Here is a 24,567-nt window from a genome sequence, read left to right as displayed (position 1 = left end):
AGTAGTTATGAAACAAAAGAAAACCCTGAAAAACAGACACTGCTGCATATCAATCATTGATATCTAGACGCTCCCGTCTGTCTGCCCACATATTTGCATCAACATCACAGCGAATGTCAGCTCTATCGTTGCATCCGGGAAAGTATCTTCTGGAGTGTCGAATCCACCCTCTGCAGGACTCTGCTGTGATGTCATCACAAGCTTTTGTAGATTCAGTATGCAACTCATCCCAATCCTGTCTGTTGGTTTACATTATATATATACTTGTACAGTAGGGGATACTGTAACGCGATTCACCTATGACTGGGTAGAAGAGGCTTTTCATTGGTTGCAAGTAAGAGTAACACACACCAATTTTCATTAGTGTGAGATAAGGTTCACCTGAGAAAAGTAATTTATGGAGATTTTCATGGAAACTCCTTAAAAATAGGGTTTTCAAAATGGGTGTACAAATTGTTTGACAAGATGTTCAACAATTTTGAGTGCACTGACACAAGCAATGAAATGAAGACTATTAGTTGTATGGACAATGACTATTCAGCCGGTACAAGTATAAATAATTGTGACATTCATGATGAAAGCAAGGAGATAGTGACCATTCTTTAGATATTTGTACTTACTCAACTGCTTCATGTCCAAAGGCATTTGACTTTGGACGAAATGAACATGAAACTGCCACAAGGTTGTGCCAAAACGACTACATGTTGTGGAGGTTGAACTAACTGTTGTGCAAAGTGTAATTCTGTTGTGAGAAATGCACCAAAGCAACTGAGAAAAACTGTAAAGCACCTGTTGCAGGCTGCTGAGTTTTCATCTTTTGCTGTGAAGTACAGCCAGACTTTTGACCGCTTCGCCTTGGGAATTTTTATCCCTGGAAAGGTAAAATGATTGGCTAGAATCCAAAGTGTATGACATCTCAAGAAAACATGCACCGAAATAAAGCACCGAAATGTGCGCTGCATTTTGGTCTGGTTACTACCGTTTATATCGGCACCCATCCCTACCTATGATTGTCTGTGCTGTGATCTATCAGCCACCCGAATACAATAAGTCTTTTATTTCTGAATGATGGCCAAACTAGCAGCTGAAGAGGAGGTTTGCAGTGCAGAGTGCTTCAGTAATGTCATTGAGTTTGATGTCCAAAAAGATGTGAAATACTGTGCCCAGCTGTGGGAGGGCAGTCCACCCATGGCTCCTCCTAATCCAGGTTACAGTGAGAGCATCCAAGAAGTGAAGAACACCATCCTCTCTAAAGCTTCAAAGTCTGCTGGGATCACTCTCACACAATTCAAATACAAAATTCAGGACCTGTGGAGTGCCCTCCTCAATGAAAACTTTGTTTTCAGTTTTAAAAACACACTTGAAATTGCAGCGTACAGAAAACTGGAGGCCCAATATGGAAACTGGACCTGGGCCCTGAGGAGCAACATGTTGACCATTGAAAATCAGCGTTATAACAGAATTGAAAATGGAAATCTTGACAAGGTGGAGCTGAGTTATCTTAATAAAGAATCAAACAAAACATATGAAACTATAGCAAAAGAAATGACAACATACTTTGAAGATAAAAGAGAGAAAGAAATCTTGGCTCAGTGGAGAGGCCGATTTGAAACCAAAATCAAAGAGTTTCACGATGATCAGGTGAGCACGGTGAAAAGAAAACTGGATAAAGTTATTCAACAAAAGGAGGTCCGTGAAAAGCTGGATGATAAGAAGAAGGAGTTTGAGGACAAGTTGCTACAGAAGAGCAAAGAGCTCGCTCAGCAGCTGAAGGATAAGGTCAAAGATGAAGAAGAGCTTCAAAGTGACTTGGTCACTGAATTGACAACCTGTTGAAGACATCAACCTGAAAGAAGATCAGTTTATTATTCTTAAAGAAATTGGTTTTGAAGAGACTCTCATAATTGAACGCAAACAAAATGGCAGATACAACGACATGTCAACGCTTGGTGATTATTCAGATTATGCCATCCTTTAAAGAAGTGGAGAAATTTCCGTCAGAGAGTAAATGTACTTTGAAGAAGGACTTTACAGTTGATCTCTTACTGCATTGTTTACTACAAAGCAGAGGTTTTGCTTCTAGACTCCCAGAAGACATTCAAAATGAAGCATCATCCACTAATTTATTTAAAAAGCAAGAGAACACAGTATTACAGTGTTTTTAGAAGCTTTTGTAAAGTAAGCTTACCTGTTGTTGTGCTCGCAGAACTGATCTGTGAAAAGCTGAAAGCTTCCACTGTTGAGGCTGTCTGTAACAAGACTGCCATTGGTCTGGCTGGAGAGATGAGGTGTAATTTCCCAGCATTCAATGGGAACAGGCTGAACTTGGAGAAACATGTGCTGAAGTCACTCGGTGAGAAAGAAGACTTTGATGATTTCATCACCTATATCAGAAATCCAAGGAGACAAAAGCTTTTATAAAAGCAGAAGTAGAGAAATACGTCTCCACAGATCACAAAGATGAAACTGTGAAGGAAGTCCAAAATCAGAGAGGAGACATAAACATGTGGCTGAAGGAATTTTCTAGTTTGCTAAAAGATGAGCTAACATTTGAGACTTTTTCTCGTCAAAATTTTAGTGACATAAATTATTTTGAGTTTCTGAAGGACGAGATGATAAAAAACTATCATTGATCAGATGAGCAGCCTCTCATTGGAAAAACCTAAGGAATCCAGTCTGAAGCCTGATGAAATCCTCATTGATCATCTGTGTAATTGTTGCTTGCTCCACTGCAAGTTGCATCCAGCCATTAGCTATGGCCGTTGAAAGTTTGCTGGTTGAGGAATTGTCCAGACATCTCCTTTGAAAGCTTCCCAGCATGGTCTGCCATTGGCGAGTGGGAGGAGGCCTCTCTGTATAAGCTGTGTGATTGGCTAGCAAGTGGTGTTTGAGACTGGACGTGCTAAAGTGGTAACTCAGTTCACTTCGACAGTAAATACAAATCATTTTGGTCTTGAGAGGGCATCTGGCAGAGATGTAAAATTCTTCTTCTACTTCTTCATTGTCCCATAATGCACGACGTTAGGTGCCACATAGAAAGAATGATTCATTATTTTAGAATGTAGTTAATGGTTGAAATATTCCTTTCTTTACCGTTTTTGACATTGTCAATTAATAAACAGTTCCAGGTTTAACTTAATATTTGCTCATTTCTTAATTTTAGACTAGTCTGTTGGTCTATTTTATTTTTTAGTCAACTAAGAATTTCATTCCATTCACAGCCCAGCACCAAAAAGCACTGGGTTGCTGATAGTGTCTTGTTTCGGTCTTGTTTTTAAGGGTGGACTCCATTCATTTTCTTTTGGTACATCTATTAGCTACAGGATTAGGAACCCACAATCTATGTGGGTTATATGTGTGAGCAACAAGGTTTTTTCAACAAAACATTACACCGTAAAGAGATGATCAGTGTTTTTCACTTTGCTTTTAGGTAGCTTAAATGTTGCGGTTGATCACTGTATGTTTAAATATGGAAGTTTGCTGTCTTTGGGACAATCTTTTCCATGCTCTGTTTGTATATCTAATATTTAATTTCAAAATAAAAAGGATAAAGATAAATCTTTAGTCAGAAGATCCCAAATCAAGAGGGTCTAGAGAAGCCAACAGCTCATAGCTCCTCTCAGAAACCACTGACCCACTGCAACCAGTAGAGGGCAGCAATATCAAGGAAGTACAGAACAGTAATGGCAAAAGACTCACAGATGATGATGATGATGATGAAGAATCAAAGAATTCTTTCCTGTTTTGTGTATTTAAGTGATTTTCTTTTGTTTTTAAGCATTTTGTTGCCAAGCATCTCAAAGATCACTCTTGCCATGGTTTGATCATTTGGTTGGTTTCGGTGATGGTCGCAGGGATTTTCTGTAATGCTGTGTTCAGATCTTATAGTAGACTTTCAGATGGCACTTCACATAATCTTGGTAATCAGCCACAGAGGGTCCAGGTTTATTGATGAATCAATATAAATCAATAGAAGAATTTCATAATAATGTTTCTGAATATAAAATTATAAAGGTTTTAGAGAAATCTGGAGAAATCTTTGTATGCATGGGACAAAGACAAAAATAAAATTTGGATGCATGTGATTTTCAGGCCCTTCAGGATGCACTTTATTAGAAACAAGCATATTTCTGTCATGAAAATCACTACATGGCCTCAGGCTCAGATTGGATGTACCACATACTTTGTACACAGCTTCGTTTGACATCAGAGTTCATCATACGCAGACGTCCCACCCCCAGAATACTAGTGTGCTGCGAACACCTATGCCTGCTGTCAGCTGTATGTAACTTTACAGAAGTAAAGATTTAACCTCAGTGTTGACTCTGTACGATGAATCCTTTCAAATGTTCTTGGTGGTTGATTAAAAACAGAGAGAGAGAAAATGCAGTTTTACTGATACTCAACACAATTGCCAGGAAAAAAGGGGAAAACAAGGCTTTTTTTTCTGATGGCAGCATTTTTTAAGACATATTGCTGCCATCATACTTAAAATGACCTTTTTTTCTTAAAATGTTACATTTCCCAGGTTAAAACATTTCATAGGTTTTCTATATTTTATTGTTAATAAGATATTTAGTTGAATTCTGTTTTTATTTACATCTTACACAGTGTGTCAACTTTTTTAAGAATTGGAGTTGATGATCTCCACTCTATAATGAATGAATAAAAACCCTTTCACCACTGTTTCATAGGGTTTTCAAACATGTTTTTAACCCCGTTAACCAGAGTATACAAACCTAAATATTAATACCTTTTTATATTCTGTCCAGAGTAAAGCCTCATATTCTATAAAATCACATGTTTGTAGTTGCTGTCTTGTGACACCAACACTAGATGAGCTCAGGAAAAAAGGACTACAACTAGCAAAGTAAGTTCGATAAGATAGTAGTAAAATTTAAAAAAAAATAGTTTGAAACTTAAATATTCCTCTTTGTTTTTCGACAGCAACACACTTTCTGGACCATTTGTCTTTATGCATTTACTCCACTGGGACTGACTTGCAACTGAGAAAGAAAGCAAATAATAAACAAGAGATGGCAGCAAACATACGCACAGACGTTTCATAAATAAAATGAGATGTGCATCTAACTACAAATGAGAAAAGTGGTTGAAAATAACTTTATTTATGTAAATAAGATTACTCAACACAAAGTTTAAAAAATAGTAGTGCAAAAATATAGTTTTTGATTCTCTTAGATCATTTTTTCAATTTTAGTTTTCTTTATTGACGACCTTGTTGTTTGACTATTTTGGATCAAAATGGTACTTAATCTATGTCTGATTGGACCTGATCTCAGAGCAGTGAAAGCAGAGCCAAGGCAGAGCTAATCTAGATCAGTGGTTGCCCATCTGTCTCTCATCAACAGAAACATATACTATATACACTTACCAGCCATTTTGTTAGGTACACCTTATTAGTACTGGGTTAAATTTTTCCTTCAGAATTGTTTTAGTTCTTCATGGCATAGATTCATTAAGGTGCTAGAAACAGTCCTCTGAGATTTTGGTCATACTGACATAACAGCATCACACAGTTGCTGAAGATTTGTCATCTGTGACGTGAATCTCTTGTTCCACCACATCCTTGAGATCTGAGATCTGTCGCTTCATACTGGAAAGGGCAAAATAATCCCAGGTGGGGGTTTTTCATCTTCCTCGGCAGCAGCAGTAAGCTTGTTGTCCTTGGGCCACATAGTATACATTAGGCTGGGTCTTTAGATTAAAAAAAAGAAGATAGAAAAGAAAAACAAATTAAGCAAAAAGAAATTTTAAAAAGGCCAAACATTGATATTAACCTAGAATTTAACAGTCGGTGCATCCCCAGTTTTATCACTGAAGTGTCCAAGTTATTTACAAAGTTCATGCAGTTCATGCATTGTCTAAAGTAGAACATTATTCTCATGAACAGTGTGAGATCTTTAAAATGCTGTATACAGAATTACCATCAAAGTAACGTCCATATGTGTTACTTATGTATTATTTTTTAATGTGTGGAAAAAAAGTGATGGTCTCCTCTGTTACTTTTTACATTTCAGGTGATGTTAAACAGTTACCACCGAGCCGTCCCATCTCATGTTTCCTCAGCAGTCCGAATGCAGCTGCCTATAGTAGATTTTGTTATGTTTTGTTATATGCAGAGAACTGATTCAAGTGTTGCCCTATGTCAAGCTCACAAAGGCTATAGAGCAGGGTCTCAAATTCAAATGAGCTGGGGGCCACTGCTGGCACTGCTGGCACATTGGAGCGCCACTATAGTATTTGAGTAAAAACAAACAAACAAACAAAACACAAACAAAAATATTTCCAAAAATGTAGTGTTTCTAAAACCACTCTGACATAGTGTTTGCCGACAGAGCAACGTTGCTGAATAAGCTTTTATTTTTTCAGGACATTTTTCACAACATGCAATCCTTCAGAAACAGTGGACTAGTCACCGATTATTTTTGCGATTAGTCGACTAATCAGATTATGCATCCATTGGATGTAAAACATACAGCTTATTGCACCAGCATGCATCTGCTCTTATATAACTAGAACGAGATTCCCGAATTTCAGTGCCCCTCCCGAAAATCTCCCGGAGCCACCATTCTCCCGAATTTTTCCCGATTTCGACCCGGACAACAAAATTGCTAAACAATCCCTAACTGGGCTGCCGCCATTTCCAGCTGGACAATAGTAACGGTGACATTTAACTTATTTTGTCCGATAAATAAACACTGTAAAATTCAAGTTTTTTGTATGTATATGTTTATATTCCTGCGTTTTTCAGGAGCTTACAAAGCTTTAAACAACACGCCGACTATTAAATTAGTCGTTGACGATTTTGATAGTCAACATAATCGTGACTAGTCGACTAATCATGGCAGCCCTACTCTGGATAACTGTTTATGTCATGTAATTGGATTGCACTCTGTCAGGCCTCTACCCTAAGACCTGACCAACTTGGGTGTCCCACCTGAAGGCTAAGCTTCTGCTGGTCTAGCTTTTATGGTCACGAAGGCACAAACCCCCGACCACACTAAGGTGGCAATCCCTCAGAGGGAAAACAGAAAAGCAAAAAAACAAAAAATAAAATAAAATATTGCTCATCAGATTCTAACAACTAAAAAAAAGACATTTACCTTAATTGGATAGCCTATATCAAATATATTTAAAACCAACAATAGCACTTCACACTTTGCCAGTATTAACAAAAATAAAAAGGGTAGGCCCAGTTATAAAAAAGAGAAAGAATTCACAAAGTCTTGAAAAATAAAAGTGAAAAATAGAAATAAAGACTAAAATAAAATATCCATCCAGATCTTTACAACCAACAACATAAAATCTATCTTGGATTGGACTGGATGGCCTAATTCAAATAAATTTGCAAAATGAAGTAAGAATAAAATAAGACCTCTCAATATAGCCAATACTTACAAAAGTAAAAAGGGTTGGCATAGTAATAAAAAAACACAAGACAAAAACACCTTTATTTATTATAAATAAATACCTGTTTATCGCGGTTTCATGGAAACTCAAATTAACAGACAGACTTAAACGCACCTCAATGCCTGCCGTAGCCAAACCGGAGGAAGTACGTTCTTCGCGGCTACACTTCATCTCAGAGGTAGGTTAATAAATTGGATTTAACTTAACCACAATACTTTGACATGGGTTCCTTATAGACTTGAGTCCAACTTGAAGGTGGTGGCAAGATGTGTCGTATGGATGTTCAGCTGGGGGGAGGGGGAGTTCTCTGCAGAGTGCTGTGTGGGCATGCGCACAAACAGTGGTAAAGCACGAACAAGAAGTGAAACTTATCATCTCGTTTGTGCCTTTTCGAGCGGATTTTTCAGCTACTGTAGTGAATCTTGTCCAACAAAAAGGTTTGCAAGCTGTAGTTCAGAATGGTGGTATTTGAAAGTACCCACAGGATGCAAGGCAGTTAAATTTTATTTTCCTGTTTATTGTCCTAAAATATTTGTAGTATGACATTTTAATGTATTTGATAAAGCTTGTTTGCTTTAGAAATTATAATATTACTGTAAAAATACTATTAAAAAAAGTATAGCTTCACTGGGTTTTTACAGTTTTGCCCTGTAGAAAATACAGTATTCTTCTGTTAAACAAAAATGACATTAAAAACTGTAAAATAAATTACAGTATGGTGGCGGTAAATTGTCAGTGTTCGGTCCATACTGGGCAGTGTCTTCACAGGAAAATGAAACTTTTTCTAAGTCACATGGTTTCTGAGAAATAATGTGGTGTAGCCGTTCAATTTTGGCTTGTCCTTTTGATATTACCCAACTGAAACTCATGTACACTCCTCTAATATGACATGCCATTTCTTGAGAGCAGCTGGGAGGAGTTTGTTAGGGCCAGACCTATCATTAAATAGTACTGATGTCTCTATATAAAGAACAGTATCTGGTAGGATTCATAAGAAGGCAGCAGCATCTACTCAAAGCAGACAGAAATATTGAAAAAAACACAACAAGCAAAGGTGAGTTGATTATTAATTTCTGAAGTGTGTGTGTGTGTGTGTGTGTGTGTGTGTGTGTGTGTCTGCAAATACCTGGTAAATTCTGTGCCTGTGTGAGTATGATGGGTAGCAAATTAAAGGAAAAACTTAACAGCTGATCCCTAAAGTGAAGGTCTGGGTCTGGGTTACCTTGTCAAGGGAAATTTAAAATTTACCATAAAGAGGATGAAAATGATGTTTCAGCACTAATGATAAATGTTGAATGAATATATTAGATGTTAATCTGCACCTTCAAGGACAAGGAGCACTGAAGTTGTTATACCAGCACATAGTGTTGCAGTACTTAGCTAGGACAGAAACCTGTTGGTTTTTTCTTGTCTGTAATTTTGCTGTACCGTTACACACCCATACTCGCTTCATTTGTTTTCAGCGAGGGTTCATCAGCACTTTCTCTGCAAGAAAGATATATTCCAGTTAATAATTATACTGTTGTTCACCCTGCAACAATATCACTTTCAGGTACTTGTTGCACCAGGTACAATATGCTATTTTATAACTTTATAAGTTGCAGATTTGTACTCTTAGGTTCCATTTCTGGAACAGAATCAAAACAGAGTCTTAGGAGTCCAATGTTTGTCAAGTTTGTTGAGCCTGTGTCACAAGCAGCCTCAGTTTCCTGTTCTTAGTGATTTTTATGCTGCACACAGAGGGGAAATAAATAGCTCTGTCTTTTTGTACTTTCATCTCTGAATACATATGTGAAATGAGAAGCTGATGAGATGGACGATCAAGATAACACAGCGGCAGAACAAAACAAGGACAGCACAGGAGGAGAATCTGAAAACACGTCTGAAACACCTCCCATCAATGAGAGAAGTAATGTGATCATATTTACTGTTATAATCAGACCTACTTAGAGTATGCATCTAATTTGAGTTTAAACATAGTGAAAAATTATTGGACTAGTTAAATGTAACTTTAATTTCTTTGTATATTTAGTTACTGTTCAGTAAAATCATACTCAGACTGTGATTTTAATGGTTTCTGTATTGTAACATGTTCATGTTGTTCTTTTTCTTCAGTGGCTCCTGATCTCACACTTGTACTAATTGGTGACCCAGCTTCCACTGACATCGGACTAAAGAACATTTTCCTTGACCATGAAGTGCAAACAAATGTGGAACAGTTTTCCTCCAATCTGTATAATCTGTGTGGTCGACACGTCTGTGTCATTAACATGCTGGGTCTACAAACAAAGGAAATCCCTTTAAATCAGGGAGTTCATGCCTTTGTCTTACTATTACCCAACACTCTGCATAGCAATCATTACAGCTCAGGAGTGCAGTGGTTAGAGAACATTTTTGGCAGAGGAGCACTTTCTTATTTACTCACAGTGGTGACTCATGAACCAGGTGAAACATGTGAAAGTGCATTAAAAGAGCTGAAAACTAACACAGATTTCAATGAAAAAAGGTTCCACACATGTAACAGAAGTATGATGGATGAAAAAGAGGTAGCAAATTTGTTAGAAAGAATAAACATCATGGTCTCTGAAAATGATCCACAAAGCTACACTGGACTGGTGTGTGCTGAAAACAGAGAACAAGAAGGACACCTGGAGGACAAATCCCACGAAGAAGAAAGGAAAGACTCAGAGTTAAAGACAAATAAAACAGGTACCTCTCTGTCTGTGTTTTAGGCATTTTTCCAACAATGTTGCAATTCTTAAAACAAACTCTCAGAGTCAGCATGTTACGACCCCTCTGCTAGGGGACAGGGAGGAGTAACATAGATAAGCCCTCACACAGGAAACTAAATGAAAAAAAGGGGTTTTATTGCAGAAATTCAAACAGAAAACTGACAGGGCTGCATTTTGCAGGCCACTGGGAAAATAATCAGTACACCATTGATTAGTACACAAGAGAGTGAAAAACTAAAGCTAGCCTCACAGGCAACAACACCAACAACCACCTACTGAAGCTAAGTTCAACCATAACCCGGGGTTAACAAAGTTCAACACCATGAACAGAGTTGGGCGAGCAAAGTTCAAAGACGGAGGCAAGAAGGGCAAACTGCATGTTCAGTCCTAAGCAGCAGCCACTGAGTGAAGGATATATAGCCTTTTGTAGCCACAGATGAGTACAATCAACCACTCATTGCTTCCTGGAGCACCACAGTATCCCAGGCAGCCAATTGTCTGTGAGGGTTGACATACTGCAATCTGCATTCAGGAGGGCACGAGTCTCCAGCTAGCCAATCGTCAGCGAGTCCTGGCACTCTTGGATTTGCTTGAAGAGAAAGGCGGTCTCACTCCCTCCGAGGCCCAGCGCCATAACACCCCTCCCCTTAAATTACAAAACTAGGTTTTGTGTACACAATCTTCACAGTTCACAGCAAAAAATAAAACAAGTCATACTCACCACCTGGACAGGCCAATAAATTTTCAGTACCCTTTTTATGCTGAATCTCTAAGTTGTATTCTTGTAATAGGGCCCATCGCACAAGGCGTGGATTGTGGTTAAACATTTGAGCAAGGAATACAAGAGGGTTGCGATCAGTGTTAATGTGTCGTCTGTGTTAATGCATTACGTGCTAACTGGTTGCTCAGAGCTCTGTTGAACATGGCCCTGTTGGTTTTCTGTTTGAAGTTTGCAATAAAATCTTTATTTTATTTAGTGTCTCATGTGAGGTCTTGTGTATGTTACTCCCCCCCGTCCCCTAGCAGAGGGGGTCGTAACAGAAGTACACATAAGTACAATGGACGAAACTGTGAATCTTAATTTTATTAGATATAATTAATGTAGTGACATTATTTATTTATGAGCAGTAATGTTAGAATTAGCTCCTCTAATGTCTGATTATTGTTGAACTCTGTGCTTTGGCAAAATCTGATTTATTTAATGAATCTGGGGGTTTTTTCTGTCTAGATCAGTGGCTCTCAAATTTTTCACAATGAGTACCACCTCATAAAATATATGGCTCTTAAAGTACTACCCTTATGACCGACATTAAATTACAGTAGTATAGGCCTATTTAACACCATATACAGTTTGCACGAGACAATTTTATTTCTTATATGAATGTTAGTTATTTTAACTGTCATAAACAGGATGTTACAAGTGATAATAATAATAACTGTACAGCATTAAAACATTCACAGCAGGTGGGATATCCAATCTTTAAGTGATGACGTATGAACCCTGCTTCCGGATCCAAACTACTCTGTGTTTATGAAGGCTGTTGTGTTTTTAACATGTTTTAATGCTTTGTATCTTGTTCTATTTAATCTGAACAAGCCCCTAAAAAAAGGCAGTGATCACTGTCGGCCTCTCTCAGTTTTTATTACCATTATTTATTTTAAAGCTCAGTTTTTAAAACCTTACAATGTAACTACAGCCCAGCCCATGCAGCAATAAACGAATGACTAACCTTGTATTGTGGATGGATTATCTCAGTTGTTCTCCTGACTGAAGTTTGGTCCAATTACAGCATCCTGCCATGTGATTGTATTTGTCCCTAACCACTGGAAACTCTTGCGTTAACTTTTTATTGTTAACTTTTTATTGTTTAGTTTTTATTGTTTAGTTTTCTGTCTTCATTTATGTTGTACGTTTTCATTTTTCAGAAATCCATCAATCAGAACACGGTATATTATTTAATCTTAATTTTTGGGGGGAAGACTTCCCGCGTACCACTAGGGGGAGCCCACGTACCATCATTGGTACACGTACCACAGTTTGAAAACCACAGGTCTAGATAATATTAAAAGCAGAGTTCTGTTGGTTTAAGTAGGATCAGTTGTTCCAGCTCCTATGCACATTTGAATTATTTGTTTCTAAGGCTATCTGACCGCAGTTGCACTTTTACATTATTCAACTATAACTGAGCAAAAGTCATATGTTAGCTAAACATAAAGTCCTCTGTATGATGATCTTCAAACATACTTCTTTTGCTCCATGGATGTGTCTTCCCTTCCCTGTTTTTTTTCTTTCTTGCCTGCTTTCTCTAACTTTGATACCATCTCTGTCCCTCAGTTATTCTGTGGTACAGCTCAGATGGAGGCCAGGATTCATTCAGAGGAGAGCCACAAAATACTCCATTATATAAACCTCAAATAAATTGTATTATAGCTGACCTTTATACTGTGCAGAAGAACACAGAACATCATTATGTTGATTCATTAGTGTGTTGAAGTTATCACACTAGGTTCATTTCTAGTTACCAAAACAGAAACTGGTTCCCTTGATCCTGCATTGTCAAACAGATATTTTCTTTGCTGCAGAAGAAGAAGATGAGGAGGAGGATACAAATGAAATCAAGGTAAATGTAATTTTTTTGTTTTAAAAAATGTTCATCATTGCACACCAACATTTACTTTCTAAAATGAATATCAGATATATGAAAGAGACACTGGAATTGTGTATTAACTGGTCATAAGATGTGAGCCTGTGAGAAATGTGTGAAAAAAGACATTAACAGCTGGGTCATCTGTATTTCGACTACTACGATGAACATCACGGTCTTTCATTATCTCAGCCCAGGCAGTCACAAGTTGGCTGCTAGACTGTAAGAGATATTTAAAAGGTTGAGCTGAGCATTTTGGCCATTTCATGAGTGAGGGGAGACCCTGAGTCTAAGTAAGGACACTTTTGTAAAACAAGGTAGCCACAAGCTAAAACATATCTTGCTTAATCATTTTTTTACTTTATGTGGGACAAAGACTTGAAATGAACCATAAACACAAACCAACAACATTTACTGTGAACATAAACTGAGTGAACGGCAGAGTCATTTCACCTTCTGATTGACATTTGGAGAAGGGAAGTGGAAAAATGTTTTAAGTCTTTGCTATCTTACAGTTTAGCCCGTTTCATCTTTAGTCTACATCAGTGGTTCTCAGCTAACAAACAAATGACAGTATTTGTTTCTCAGAATGAAGAAGGCACTGATGTCAAACAATCAGAGAGTAGTGATGACAGCACAGCATTAAGAGAAGAACCTGAAATCAAGTCTCCAGCGTGGTCCCCAAACAAACAGAAAGGTAACGTGTTCATTTACACAGTAATTTATATAGTGACAGTTTCAGAATTCATAAATTAAAGTGTGATGTTTGTATGTTGTGACCCTGGAGCAGAAGAGACTGATGTTGATGAAGCGATCATTAGTAAAAGCAACAAATATATGTTTAGAAACTCTGAAGAGGGTGATACAGAAAATTACACTAGTGTGATATGTCAGACTGTTTCACCTAACACCATAGAGCATGAGCTATACTTCATACGCCTCTGTTTCTAATGCTTTTCTGCAAAATCTGGATCACTACAAATGTACACTCTTGTTGAAGTGTGCATGTTTAAATTACCACCAAACTTTGGCTATAACTGTAATATAATACATTTGCAGTTAAATAGCACCTTTCCAGTCTTACTGACATGCAGATGTATTTTTATATTCATAAACTGATGATCTTAAAGTGAGTGTTGCTAAAACAATCGAAAGGTACAATCCCATTCTACAAAAGCAGGGACACTGTGGGAAATGGAATTAAAAACAGAACGCAATGATTTTTAAATCTTAGACAATCATATTTTATTCACAATAAAACAAAGATGATGTATCACATGTTTAAACTGAGAAAATGTACTTTTAAAATATAATTTTCAGATTACAAATAAGATCATCATTATTATTCAAAAAGTGGGGACAATGTGTTCCTTTAACAATAGTCTATAAAAGTCCAGGATCTGATCTGCTGGACTTTTGGGAAAGTAATATCATCCAATTCTTGTCCGGCTTATGATTCTATCTGCTTTTCCACTTTGGCTTCATTTTAAATTAACTTTGGCTCAGCAAAGACTGTTTGTGCATTGTGTTCACATAGATTTAGAAAAAGCAGCTGGAGTGCCAGAAAAATACCATAAAACAGAAATTTACCATCATGTAAAAATGCAAAGCATCACGAATTGCAAAAAATACTTAAATATCAAATATATCAAATATACTGACAATATAAATGCAAAATACAATATTTAAGCACAATTTACTAACATGTACTGATAAGTACACAAATGCCACCCGCGACCCTTTGCCGCATGTCTCCCCCTCCGCTTTATTATCAGTCTTCACAAAACTTGAAATTGTTTGCAACTTCTATTACTTCTATAAAAATTGAACGTGCTCTATTCCAAATAGCTTTTAATGAGCCATACAAATGAAACAGAATAAAAATCAAAAACATCTAGCAATTAAACTAAACTTAGAGTTACACTGATTATGGCAAATCCCCCTGCTGCTGCAGACATCTAAAGATCTTTGGACACTTTAAACAGCAGAGTTATGCTTCCATCCAAGTCCAGATGACAGCAGGTACAGTTCATGTCTTTTGTGAAACGCAATGAAACACTTGCCCACCCTCGGCTGTTTGAAATGTGCTAAATAAATAAATTTGACCTTGACCTTGACCCTCAAGGAAAAGTCACCAAGACCATTATGGTCTTCTTATCCCTGCTGATTGGAATTTTCCAGAGAATATCAGAAATGGCATGTTTGCCAATGGCATCCATTGTCTTCAGATTAGAGCAAGTTCAGACAAATTTTGTTATAAGGGTAAGATTGACTGTCCGCCACCTGCTAGAAGTGTTGTTCTACCCTTTTTCATCTTTTGCTTGAATTTACTTAACAGGATCAACAGTCAATAGTCATTCTTAATTAAACACGGATTCCACTATAATGCGCCTTCTTCACATACTATCAATAAAAGTAGCAAAATAGTTGGAATTTGCAAAGAGCATGCTAATGGTGGGAGTCTGCATTTTATTCCTGCACCAATGTGTATGACCGAAGTGATTAGATTTGACTGATAACTCAAAATTTTTACATTTTTAATATCTAAAAATCATTAATCTATGTATTTGTGGCCTGCAGAGAGGTGGCTCATCTTAAAATCAAGACAAACACTGTAGTCTGGAATCCCCAATTCAAGTGCTGTTATAACTAGCTTTATTGACTATACAAAAAAAAGTAAATAATTATCAAATAAGCATCCTCCAGGAATTAAGTTAGAAAACAAGGGGACAGAGCACAATGTAAAGTACTATTAAATCACTATTCACCCTATCTCAGTGATCACACTCCAAAACCACAACACAGTGCTTCAGAAGCTCTGTGTCAAGGCTTGGTTTGTCTGGCTATGGTCATGTGATCAAAGTGAATTGTTTGCTGGATTTTTGGTGTATTTTGGTGTTTTACAAGTAAAGGTAGGGTATACAATGACAAGGAAAGTTTATTCCTTAAAATTATTTATTAATAGAGTCCTGCTGAAATCTGTCAGCACGACTCTTTGGATTTGTAACTTGTTCTGTAATTTTACAGATTTATTTCTTACAATACAGGTAAAAAAGACTGTAGTTTTTTTGCTTTTGTTTTTTAACTGCACCTGTAAAAAATGAAATTTCTATAGTAGAAAGAGAGAAACTGAAACTTTTGTTATGTGTGGCTTACTTTTTGTAGTATGAATAGCCATGAGGGAGATTTTTGTCAGTAGGAAAAGCTATAAAATTGAAAATACAGGTCCAAAATTTATGCTTGTGCTTGTTTGTGGTGAGCAGCAGATCAAAAAAAGTCAAGAATTATAAATGGCTTCATGCACACATTCAGGCCTGTGAGACTCATTTAGACACTCTAGATGCAGACATTTCTGCATCTCTGCCATCCAATGACATTTTGTATGTAGTTTATTTTATATGATTTTCAAGTGTGAACTGTAAATTTAGTCTTTTACAAGGAAACAATTTTTTATTCAGCGTTTTCATAAAAACTTGATTTCTATGCATTTACTACTACTAGGGAGAACACACATGAAGTTTAAGGCCTGGACAAGTTTGAAATCTTTTGTCCTCCACAGTGGAAAATGGCTTAAAAATATTGAGCAGGTTGGAAATATTTATATGCGTTTGTATATTAGAGTTATAAGAACTTCTTGTGCTGTGTGGGTGGTTGAAGTTGTTATGTGTCAGGTTTCGGCATTGTGCAGGCAGGAGTTGGACCCAAAATGCAGGCTCTCAGACATGAGGGGTGAACTCAAAATTACAGCTTTATTTAAGAATAAACTAAACTTACAGGAACACAAGGAACTAGACTCAAGGGAGTAACTAAAGACCAACAATGAGAACATAATTCACAATACAAAGTGACAAAAAACACAGGAAACTAAAAAAAAAAAAAAAGTCAAGAACCCAGGTCCTGACATTATGAGCCTGTCCTTTAACTACTGATCAAAAGCTTTGAAAATGAGCATAGCCAAGATTTTTCCACTCACAAAGGGGTTTAAAAAAAAAAAGAAAGAAAGAAAAAAAAAGAAAACCTGGTTTATATATTAACAGGAATAAGTAAAAATTGGTTAATGAAAGCATTTTTCAAGTGTTCCTTTATTTAAAAATGGTCACCACAGCTGGGTTTTGGGTCTCCTAGTCTCAAACCACAGATCTTTTGTGTTTTTAGTGAATGTGTTAACCACTGCAGTGTGGAGTCAAAACAAAAAGAAAAAAAAAGTTTGACAGGTTGTGCAGCAAAAACTGTATTGCTTCTATCACACATTGATTTGGCCTTTTGGTTCTATTTTAAACTCCAGGAACCTCTGATGCGGACTTGAACGTAAATAAGAAAAACATCAGTGGAAACATGCACAAGGTAAGAAAAATATTATCAAATAATTAATTTACTTTACCACACTGTAAAACTATAAATTCGTTACATAAATTTAATTTCTTATTTGCTGCAGTCAAGGAATGACTCTGAAGTTAACAAGATGGAGTCATGTGAAAAGGAAACTGAAAAACTGTTTGACAGACTTCACATTCAAGAAAATCTTCAAAGGAAGTTTGTACCAGGAGATTTTCTTCAGATACGTCCACCTGTGAAACAGCACCATGTCACATCTGAGAAAGATCTAGCTCATATTTTTCTTCACAGGTTGATGATGTTAGATTACAGGGCCAGATATGTTCGTGTGAAATCGGACAGTCCTGAGGGGACACATCCAAAGTCTGTTCGAGTGATTGATATCACTAAGAAAGATTTCATTAATTTGGATGCTTTATTAAGCATGAGTGCAGACACGCATCAGTCAGAACAGACTCATTTGCATCCAATGGATATTCAGATGGCAGTATTTCACTGCTCAGACAGCTTCCTTAAACAGATGATGATTACAAAGCTCTCTCAGTGTCAGTATGCCTTACCTTTGCTTGTTCCTGACCCAGTCACAATGGAGATCGAGTGTCCTCTGTGGACTTTCAGACAAATAACAAAAACCTGGAAGGTAACTGAAATCAAAGATGGCTTAAACATCGTCACTATGAACAGTGTTCCGGTGTATAAAGCTCAGACACCCTTGGTGTCATTTTTCCGCCTGGGTTCTCTGTCAGTGTCTAAATCTCAGCTGATCAACAGTTTGATCAACGACCGTCACAGCACCTTCTTCCACAGAAACTGTCCAGGAAGCACCAAGTCTCGTTTCCTTATGAATGGTGTGGCAGAGATCGCCTGGTACTGTCCTGCTGGAAAACCCAATGATGCCTTCAATGACTGCATTGCCTTTTGTAATCTTCATGGTGATGCTCTGTCGACTGAAAGACAGCGCGACATACTAATTGAAAAATCTTTAGTCACAGTTGTTCTTGTTCCATCTTTGCAAAAAGATGAAAGCTTCTCAATTATAACAGCTCTTTTTGAGTCTCAAAACCATTTCATTTTTCTCACTGTTGATGACGACCGTGATCTTTTTAAGACAACAACTGGACAATACATCATGGGTCTCAAAGGCAAAAGCCAGTCAGATATATCTGAAGAACTGAAAGCAATCATTCGAGAGGTTTTGTCATCTCTAGATGGTTCAAACTTGAAATCATCTTTCCAGCTTGAAACCATGGCTGAGCTCTCTGAAATCAGAGTGGATGAAAGTGACCCAGCCTGTCAAAGAGGGAAATCTGCTGCTATGATCATAGTGGATATTCTTTCAAAGGATAACATGAATGTTTCAAAGCTTAAAGATGAATTCCTTCCTTATCAAGGTGATCTGTGGCATCGGTGGAGCAAAATACATAAAGAACTGTATAATCTCAGAGGAGACATCGAAAAGGAGAAATGTAAAAAGGAACAAGAACTGATGAGCATACGTCAGAAACAATGTGCTGCTTCATTCAGTAAACTCATGGAGTTGTTCATTGTAAGTCTCTCATGTTTTTCACCAACAGACAAACAGTATTTCCTGAAATGGATTCAAATCTTAATGGATGATCTCTCCACAGATGATGTTTCCTCAGTTCTCCAAAGCTATGATGAAAAGTGGTCTGAGGTATTGGCTTTGAAGAACAAACACAACAAATCACATCTGTTAGTAAAGAAACAAACTGAGCTTGAAGAAATTTCCAGAAAACTGCAGTCTGCAACTTTTGGTTTGGAGCACATCTTCAGAGAAATGGGACAGATCTATGAAGCTCATAGAGCAATAGAAGGAGAGAACAGACACACTGACTGGTCTAAATACCCTGAGCTGGCTGCACAGCTGATGATATCAGGACACCCGATGGAGCTGATGGATGGTGATGCAGGTCACGTGCCTTTAACATGGGTCTCCAGTCTTTTAGAGGAAGTCATCAAGAAACTGGGGGACCCGAGAGTTTTTGTGTTGTCAGTTTTGGGCATACAAAGCAGTGGAAAATCAACAATGCTGAACACCATGTTTGGGTTGCAGTTTGCAGTGAGTGCAGGCAGGTGCACCAAAGGTGCCTTCATGCAGCTGGTCAAAGTATCAGAGGAGATGAAGAAAGACTTGAAGTTTGACTATCTTCTAGTGGTGGACACTGAAGGACTGCGTGCTCTTGAGCTGGAAGGTAACACCACTCATCACCATGACAACGAACTGGCAACATTTGTTGTTGGTCTGGGAAACCTGACACTGATTAACATCTTTGGAGAGAATCCATCTGAGATGCAGGACATCCTGCAGATTGTTGTTCAGGCTTTCATGAGGATGAAGAAAGTTAAACTTTCTCCCAGTTGTGTGTTTGTTCATCAGAATGTTACAGATGTTGCAGCAGTAGAGAAAAACATGGATGGAAAGAGACGCCTGCAGGAAAAACTGGACCAGATGGCCAAACTAGCAGCTGAAGAGGAGGTTTGCAGTGCAGAGTGCTTCAGTGATGTCATTGAGTTTGATGTCCGAAAAGATGTGAAATACTGTGCTCAGCTATGGGAGGGCAGTCCACCCATGGCTCCTCCTAATCCAGGTTACAGTGAGAGCATCCAAGAAGTGAAGAACATCATCCTCTCTAAAGCTTCAACGTCTCCTGGGGTCACTCTCTCACAGTTCAAAACCAAAATTCAGGACCTGTGGAGTGCCCTCCTCAATGAAAACTTTGTTTTCAGTTTTAAAAACACACTTGAAATTGCAGCATACAGAAAATTGGAGATCCAATATGGAAACTGGACCTGGGACCTCAGGAGCAACATGTTGACCATTGAAAATCAGCTTTATAACAGAATTGAAAATGGAAATCTTAACACAGTGGCGCTGACCTATCTCAAAGAAAATACAAGCAAGACTTATGAAAAAATAAAAACAGCAATGAAAAAGTATTTTGAGGAAAACAGAGAAAAAGAATTTTTGGCTCAGTGGAGAGGCCGATTTGAAACCAAAATCAGAGAGTTTCACGATGAACAGGTGAGCACGGTGAAAAGAAAACTGGATGAAGTTATTCAACAAAAGAACGCTCGTAAAAAGCTTGATGATAAGAAGAAAGAGTTTGAGGACAAGCTGCTACAGAAGAGCAAAGAGCTCGCTCAGCAGCTGAAGGATAAGGCAAAAGATGAAGAAGAGCTTAAAAACGAGTTCAACTGTGTTTGGAGTGACTTGGTCACTGAAATAACAGCAGATATAAAACCTGTTGAAGACATCGACCTGACAGAAGATCAGTTTAAAATCCTTCAAGAACTTGGTTCTGAACATATTCTTATAAATGAATCCAAAACAAGTGGCAGTTACAAGAAAATATCCAGTGTTGGTGATTATTCAGATTATGTCATCCTTCAAAAAAAAAAGGACACAAGTGAAAGTGAACCAACTCAAGATATTGTGCCGGATGACAGTCACACAAGTAAACTCGGCACATATGTTAAAAAACCTGTCTCAAACTTTTGGAAGTATACCAAAACATTTTTTGGATACAATTCAAACACAAAACAAATACAAGATAAATCACAGAGTGCTTTACCATTTCATGAACAGCAGCAGATCAGACTGCTCATTGACAAAGCTGTAAAACTGTCCCTTAATTCAATCAGAAGCAAACCTGTGGCTACAAGAGGCTACACATCAGCTTACTTGCAGGAAGCGGCAAAAATAGTAAAAGAAAAAGTGGAGAAATTTCAGTCAGAGAGTAAATATACTTTGAAGAAGGACTTTACAGTCGATCTCTTACTGTATGTTTTCTATAAAGCAGAGGATTTGCTTCTAGACTCCCATGAGAAATTCAAAATGAAGCATGATGCACTCACTTATTTACAAAGCAAGAAAACACAGTATTACAATGTTTTTAGAAGCTTTTGCAAAGGAAACTTATCTGCTGTTGTGCTCACAGAACTGATCTGTGAAAAGCTGAAAGCTTCCACTGTTGAGGCTGTCTGTAACAAGACTGCCATTGGTCTGGCTGGAGAGATGAGGTGTAATTTCCCAGCATTCAATGGGAACAGGCTGAACTTGGAGAAACATGTGCTGAAGGCACTCGCTGAGAAAGAAGACTTTGATGATTTCATCACCTACATCAGAAATCCAAGGAAACAAACAAAAGCTTTTATAAAAGCAGAAGTAGAGAAATACATTTTCACAGATTGCACACATGAAACTGTGAATATACTCAAAAAAAATGTTCATGACATTAACATGATGGTGAGTCAAGCTTTATCTACTGCAACACAGAAAGTCCAAACTCAGAGAGGAGACATAAACATGTGGCTGAAGGAATTTTCTAGTTTGCTAAAAGATGAGTTAACTTTTGATACAATTTCTTCTCAAAACTTCAGTGACATCAATAATTTAGATTTCTTTATGGAAGCAATAAAGAAAGAATTTACATGCATAATTCATGAGATAAGCAGCCTCTCATTGGAAAAACTGAAGGAATCCAGGCTGAAGCCTGATGAAATCCTCATTGATCAGCTGTGTAATTGTTGCTGGGTGACATGTCCCTTCTGTGCAGCTGTTTGTACTAACACCATTGGGGATCACAGTGATGCTGACCACAGCGTCCCTTTTCATCGACCTGAAGGAATCAAAGGATGGCACTATAGTGGCACAGTTGAATTCAGCATCAATTTCTGCACAACAAACGTTGCAAGTGATAGCAGTTTTTACCCTCGTCATGATTCAGAGGAAACTGTTCCCTATAAACTGTACAGAACTGCTGGTCCAGAGTATGCTGACTGGAGAATCACCTATGATGAGTCTAAACTGGTGTACTGGAAATGGTTTGTGTGTCGATTTCAAAAGAAACTGGAAGAGCACTACAATTATAAATTCCAGGGCAGTGGAGAGATTCCCAGTGAGTGGAAAACAATCTCTAAATGCAAAGCCATTAGAAGTCTGGACGAGATGTGCGAATGAGTCAAAGAAACAACGTTCTTCGGTTTATATATCTTACATAATGACAGAAAGAAAGATTTAGAGATTCAAGTAAAATAGCAGAATGTTTTTAGAAATGACAGGATTATTGCAACATAGTTATACATAATTCTAACAATTAAAGAGAATCACAGCATGTGAGATTAGACTCTTACTATGTAATAATGATTGAACATTTAAAAGTAACTCTTATTGAAATGTAGCTTTTGTAATAAAACCTTTTTGTGTGTATTTTGCGCTTACATTGAACAAATACATTCATTTTACTTTATCTTTCTTTTGCTGAAAGTTGTTGTAGATAAAGTTAAATTAGAATTATTTAATCAACTGTGTCCAGTAATATAATCTGAATCATCTGAATTTGTCTCATGTGTTAATATTCGGTATATTTTGTAATTTTATTTTATTGTCTTCTGTTGAACAACTTCCAGTTTATCACCTTTGTATATTAATCAAGTTTTCTAATTACAGTTTAGAGGAAATGAGAGAGATGACACATGAATATCCACTGACAGATTTAGGGCTCATGAGATTTGTTTACTTGGTTACAATAAATTTAGAAAAATTTGGAAATTTAGAATTTTTGTTTTGAACATTGTCTAACTTTTGTTTTCATGATGATATCTTTTTAGACCATTTATTTAGTATCAAAATAAAAAAAATATTTGAGATGAAGATTGCTGTTATCAGTGTGCAAATGTATTTTTATAAAATAAATATATGGTGACTACTATAACCTCAGTTCTTTGAAAAGCATAACTATTGGAAGTCCCCTTTGGCGTAAAAGACAGATCAGTCACTCCAGTCTGCAGCTTTACTTCCTCAGCGCTCCTGCTCAGGCCAGGGCCAGGTATCAGTTACAGCTTTCCTTTCAAAAACCATTTCTAATAATAACTGTACCCAAGAGGACACCAACAATGAACACTTTGGGGTCTCTCCAGTGACAGAAAGCCAGCAGTTAAAGAATGTTGCAGCAGCAGAGAATGGAGAACACCATCTTTGTCCAAAAACCTTTTATGTTTTTATTTTTAGCAGTCTCTTTTTTTTCTGCAAAATGATAACCAAGTTAGCCTTTTCTGTTGATACAACATACCTCCTTTGGTTGGAATCGGTGCTCAAACAATGGAAAACACAAACTTTGTCCTAAAACCTCTCATGTTTATCTGGGTTTTTTTTTTGTAAAAGGATAACAATGTTAGCCTTTTCTGCAGCTATAGGCATATATGGTATCATTCTATCAAATAAGAACACAGCCGCATGTGACTACGAGGGTGTTTGCTTGTTCACCTTATGTGCATTAATTTAATTACGTGGTTAGCCTACTCAACGTAAATTACACAGAAACAACATTAAGCTACTCGCCCAGAGAAGAACGGCTCCTCCATCCGTCATCATTTCTGCTACACTGGCAGGGCTAGGGGCCAGGACTCTACTCTTCGGGTTCTTGGGGGATGTTGCTAAATCCGGGTCTTGCAGCAAACTATCAAATACGGTGCATTTCTCGGCTTTTAAAAAGCAGAGAAGGCTTTTTTAAAAGCCTTCAGTGATACTGTGCAAAGGAGGTGTTACCTCCTTTGCACAGTATCACCTTAAAGCACCTGTTGCAGGCTGCTGAGTTTTCATCTTTTGCTGTGAAGTACAGCCAGACTTTTGACCGCTTCGCCTTGGGAATTTTTATCCCTGGAAAGGTAAAATTGGCTAGAATCCAAAGTGTATGACATCTCAAGAAAACATGCACCGAAATAAAGCACCGAAATGTGCGCTGCATTTCAGTCTGGTTACTACCGTTTATGTCAGAACCGGTGCTATTATGGCACCGGATATCGGCACCCATCCCTACCTATGATTGTCTGTGCTGTGATCTATCGGCCACCCGAATACAATAAGTCTTTTATTTCTGAATGATGGCCAAACTAGCAGCTGAAGAGGAGTTTTGCGATGCAGAGTGCTTCAGTGATGTCATTGAGTTTGATGTCCAAAAAGATGTGAAATACTGTGCCCAGCTATGGGAGGGCAGTCCACCCATGGCTCCTCCTAATCCAGGTTACAGTGAGAGCATCCAAGAAGTGAAGAACATCATCCTCTCTAAAGCTTCAAAGTCTGCTGGGATCACTCTCACACAATTCAAATACAAAATTCAGGACCTGTGGAGTGCCCTCCTCAATGAAAACTTTGTTTTCAGTTTTAAAAACACACTTGAAATTGCAGTGTACAGAAAACTGGAGGCCCAATACGAAAACTGGACCTGGGACCTCAGGAGCAACATGTTGACCATTGAAAATCAGCTTTATAACAGAATTGAAAATGGAAATCTTGACAAGGTGGAGCTGAGTTATCTTAATAAAAAAAAATCAAACAAAACATATGAAACTATAGCAAAAGAAATGACAACATACTTTGAAGATAAAAGAGAGAAAGAAATCTT

General features: G+C 37.6%; 1 protein-coding gene and 1 pseudogene across 4 annotated transcripts; both read left to right on the top strand.

The window, feature by feature from the left end:
* The first annotated feature begins 1,872 nt into the window (after positions 1-1,872).
* On the top strand, positions 1,873-5,138 carry LOC112841875 (interferon-induced very large GTPase 1-like; annotated as a pseudogene).
* A 2,392-nt stretch (positions 5,139-7,530) lies between these two features.
* Positions 7,531-22,875, top strand: LOC102079368 (interferon-induced very large GTPase 1). 4 transcript variants are annotated; one of them, XM_025897155.1, is made up of 8 exons: positions 7,546-7,868; positions 8,402-8,485; positions 9,236-9,340; positions 9,547-10,140; positions 12,747-12,784; positions 13,397-13,505; positions 17,094-17,152; positions 17,244-22,875. In XM_025897155.1, the coding sequence occupies exons 3-8, from the start codon at positions 9,244-9,246 to the stop codon at positions 22,122-22,124; spliced, it is 5,778 nt and encodes a 1,925-aa protein (XP_025752940.1). In that variant the 5' UTR covers positions 7,546-7,868; positions 8,402-8,485; positions 9,236-9,243; the 3' UTR covers positions 22,125-22,875. The 4 variants fall into 4 exon arrangements, with proteins under 4 accessions (XP_019222947.1, XP_025752940.1, XP_019222937.1 ...); XM_019367402.2 differs by lacking the exon at positions 8,402-8,485 and having other exon boundaries at positions 7,531-7,609; XM_019367392.2 differs by having other exon boundaries at positions 7,546-8,485.
* The last annotated feature ends 1,692 nt before the right edge of the window (positions 22,876-24,567 follow it).

Source organism: Oreochromis niloticus, linkage group LG2 (genome assembly GCF_001858045.2).
Source record: "Oreochromis niloticus isolate F11D_XX linkage group LG2, O_niloticus_UMD_NMBU, whole genome shotgun sequence".
Lineage (NCBI taxonomy): Eukaryota > Metazoa > Chordata > Actinopteri > Cichliformes > Cichlidae > Oreochromis > Oreochromis niloticus.
Note: the sequence above shows the minus strand (reverse complement) of the source record. Positions and strands in the feature narration are given on the sequence as shown.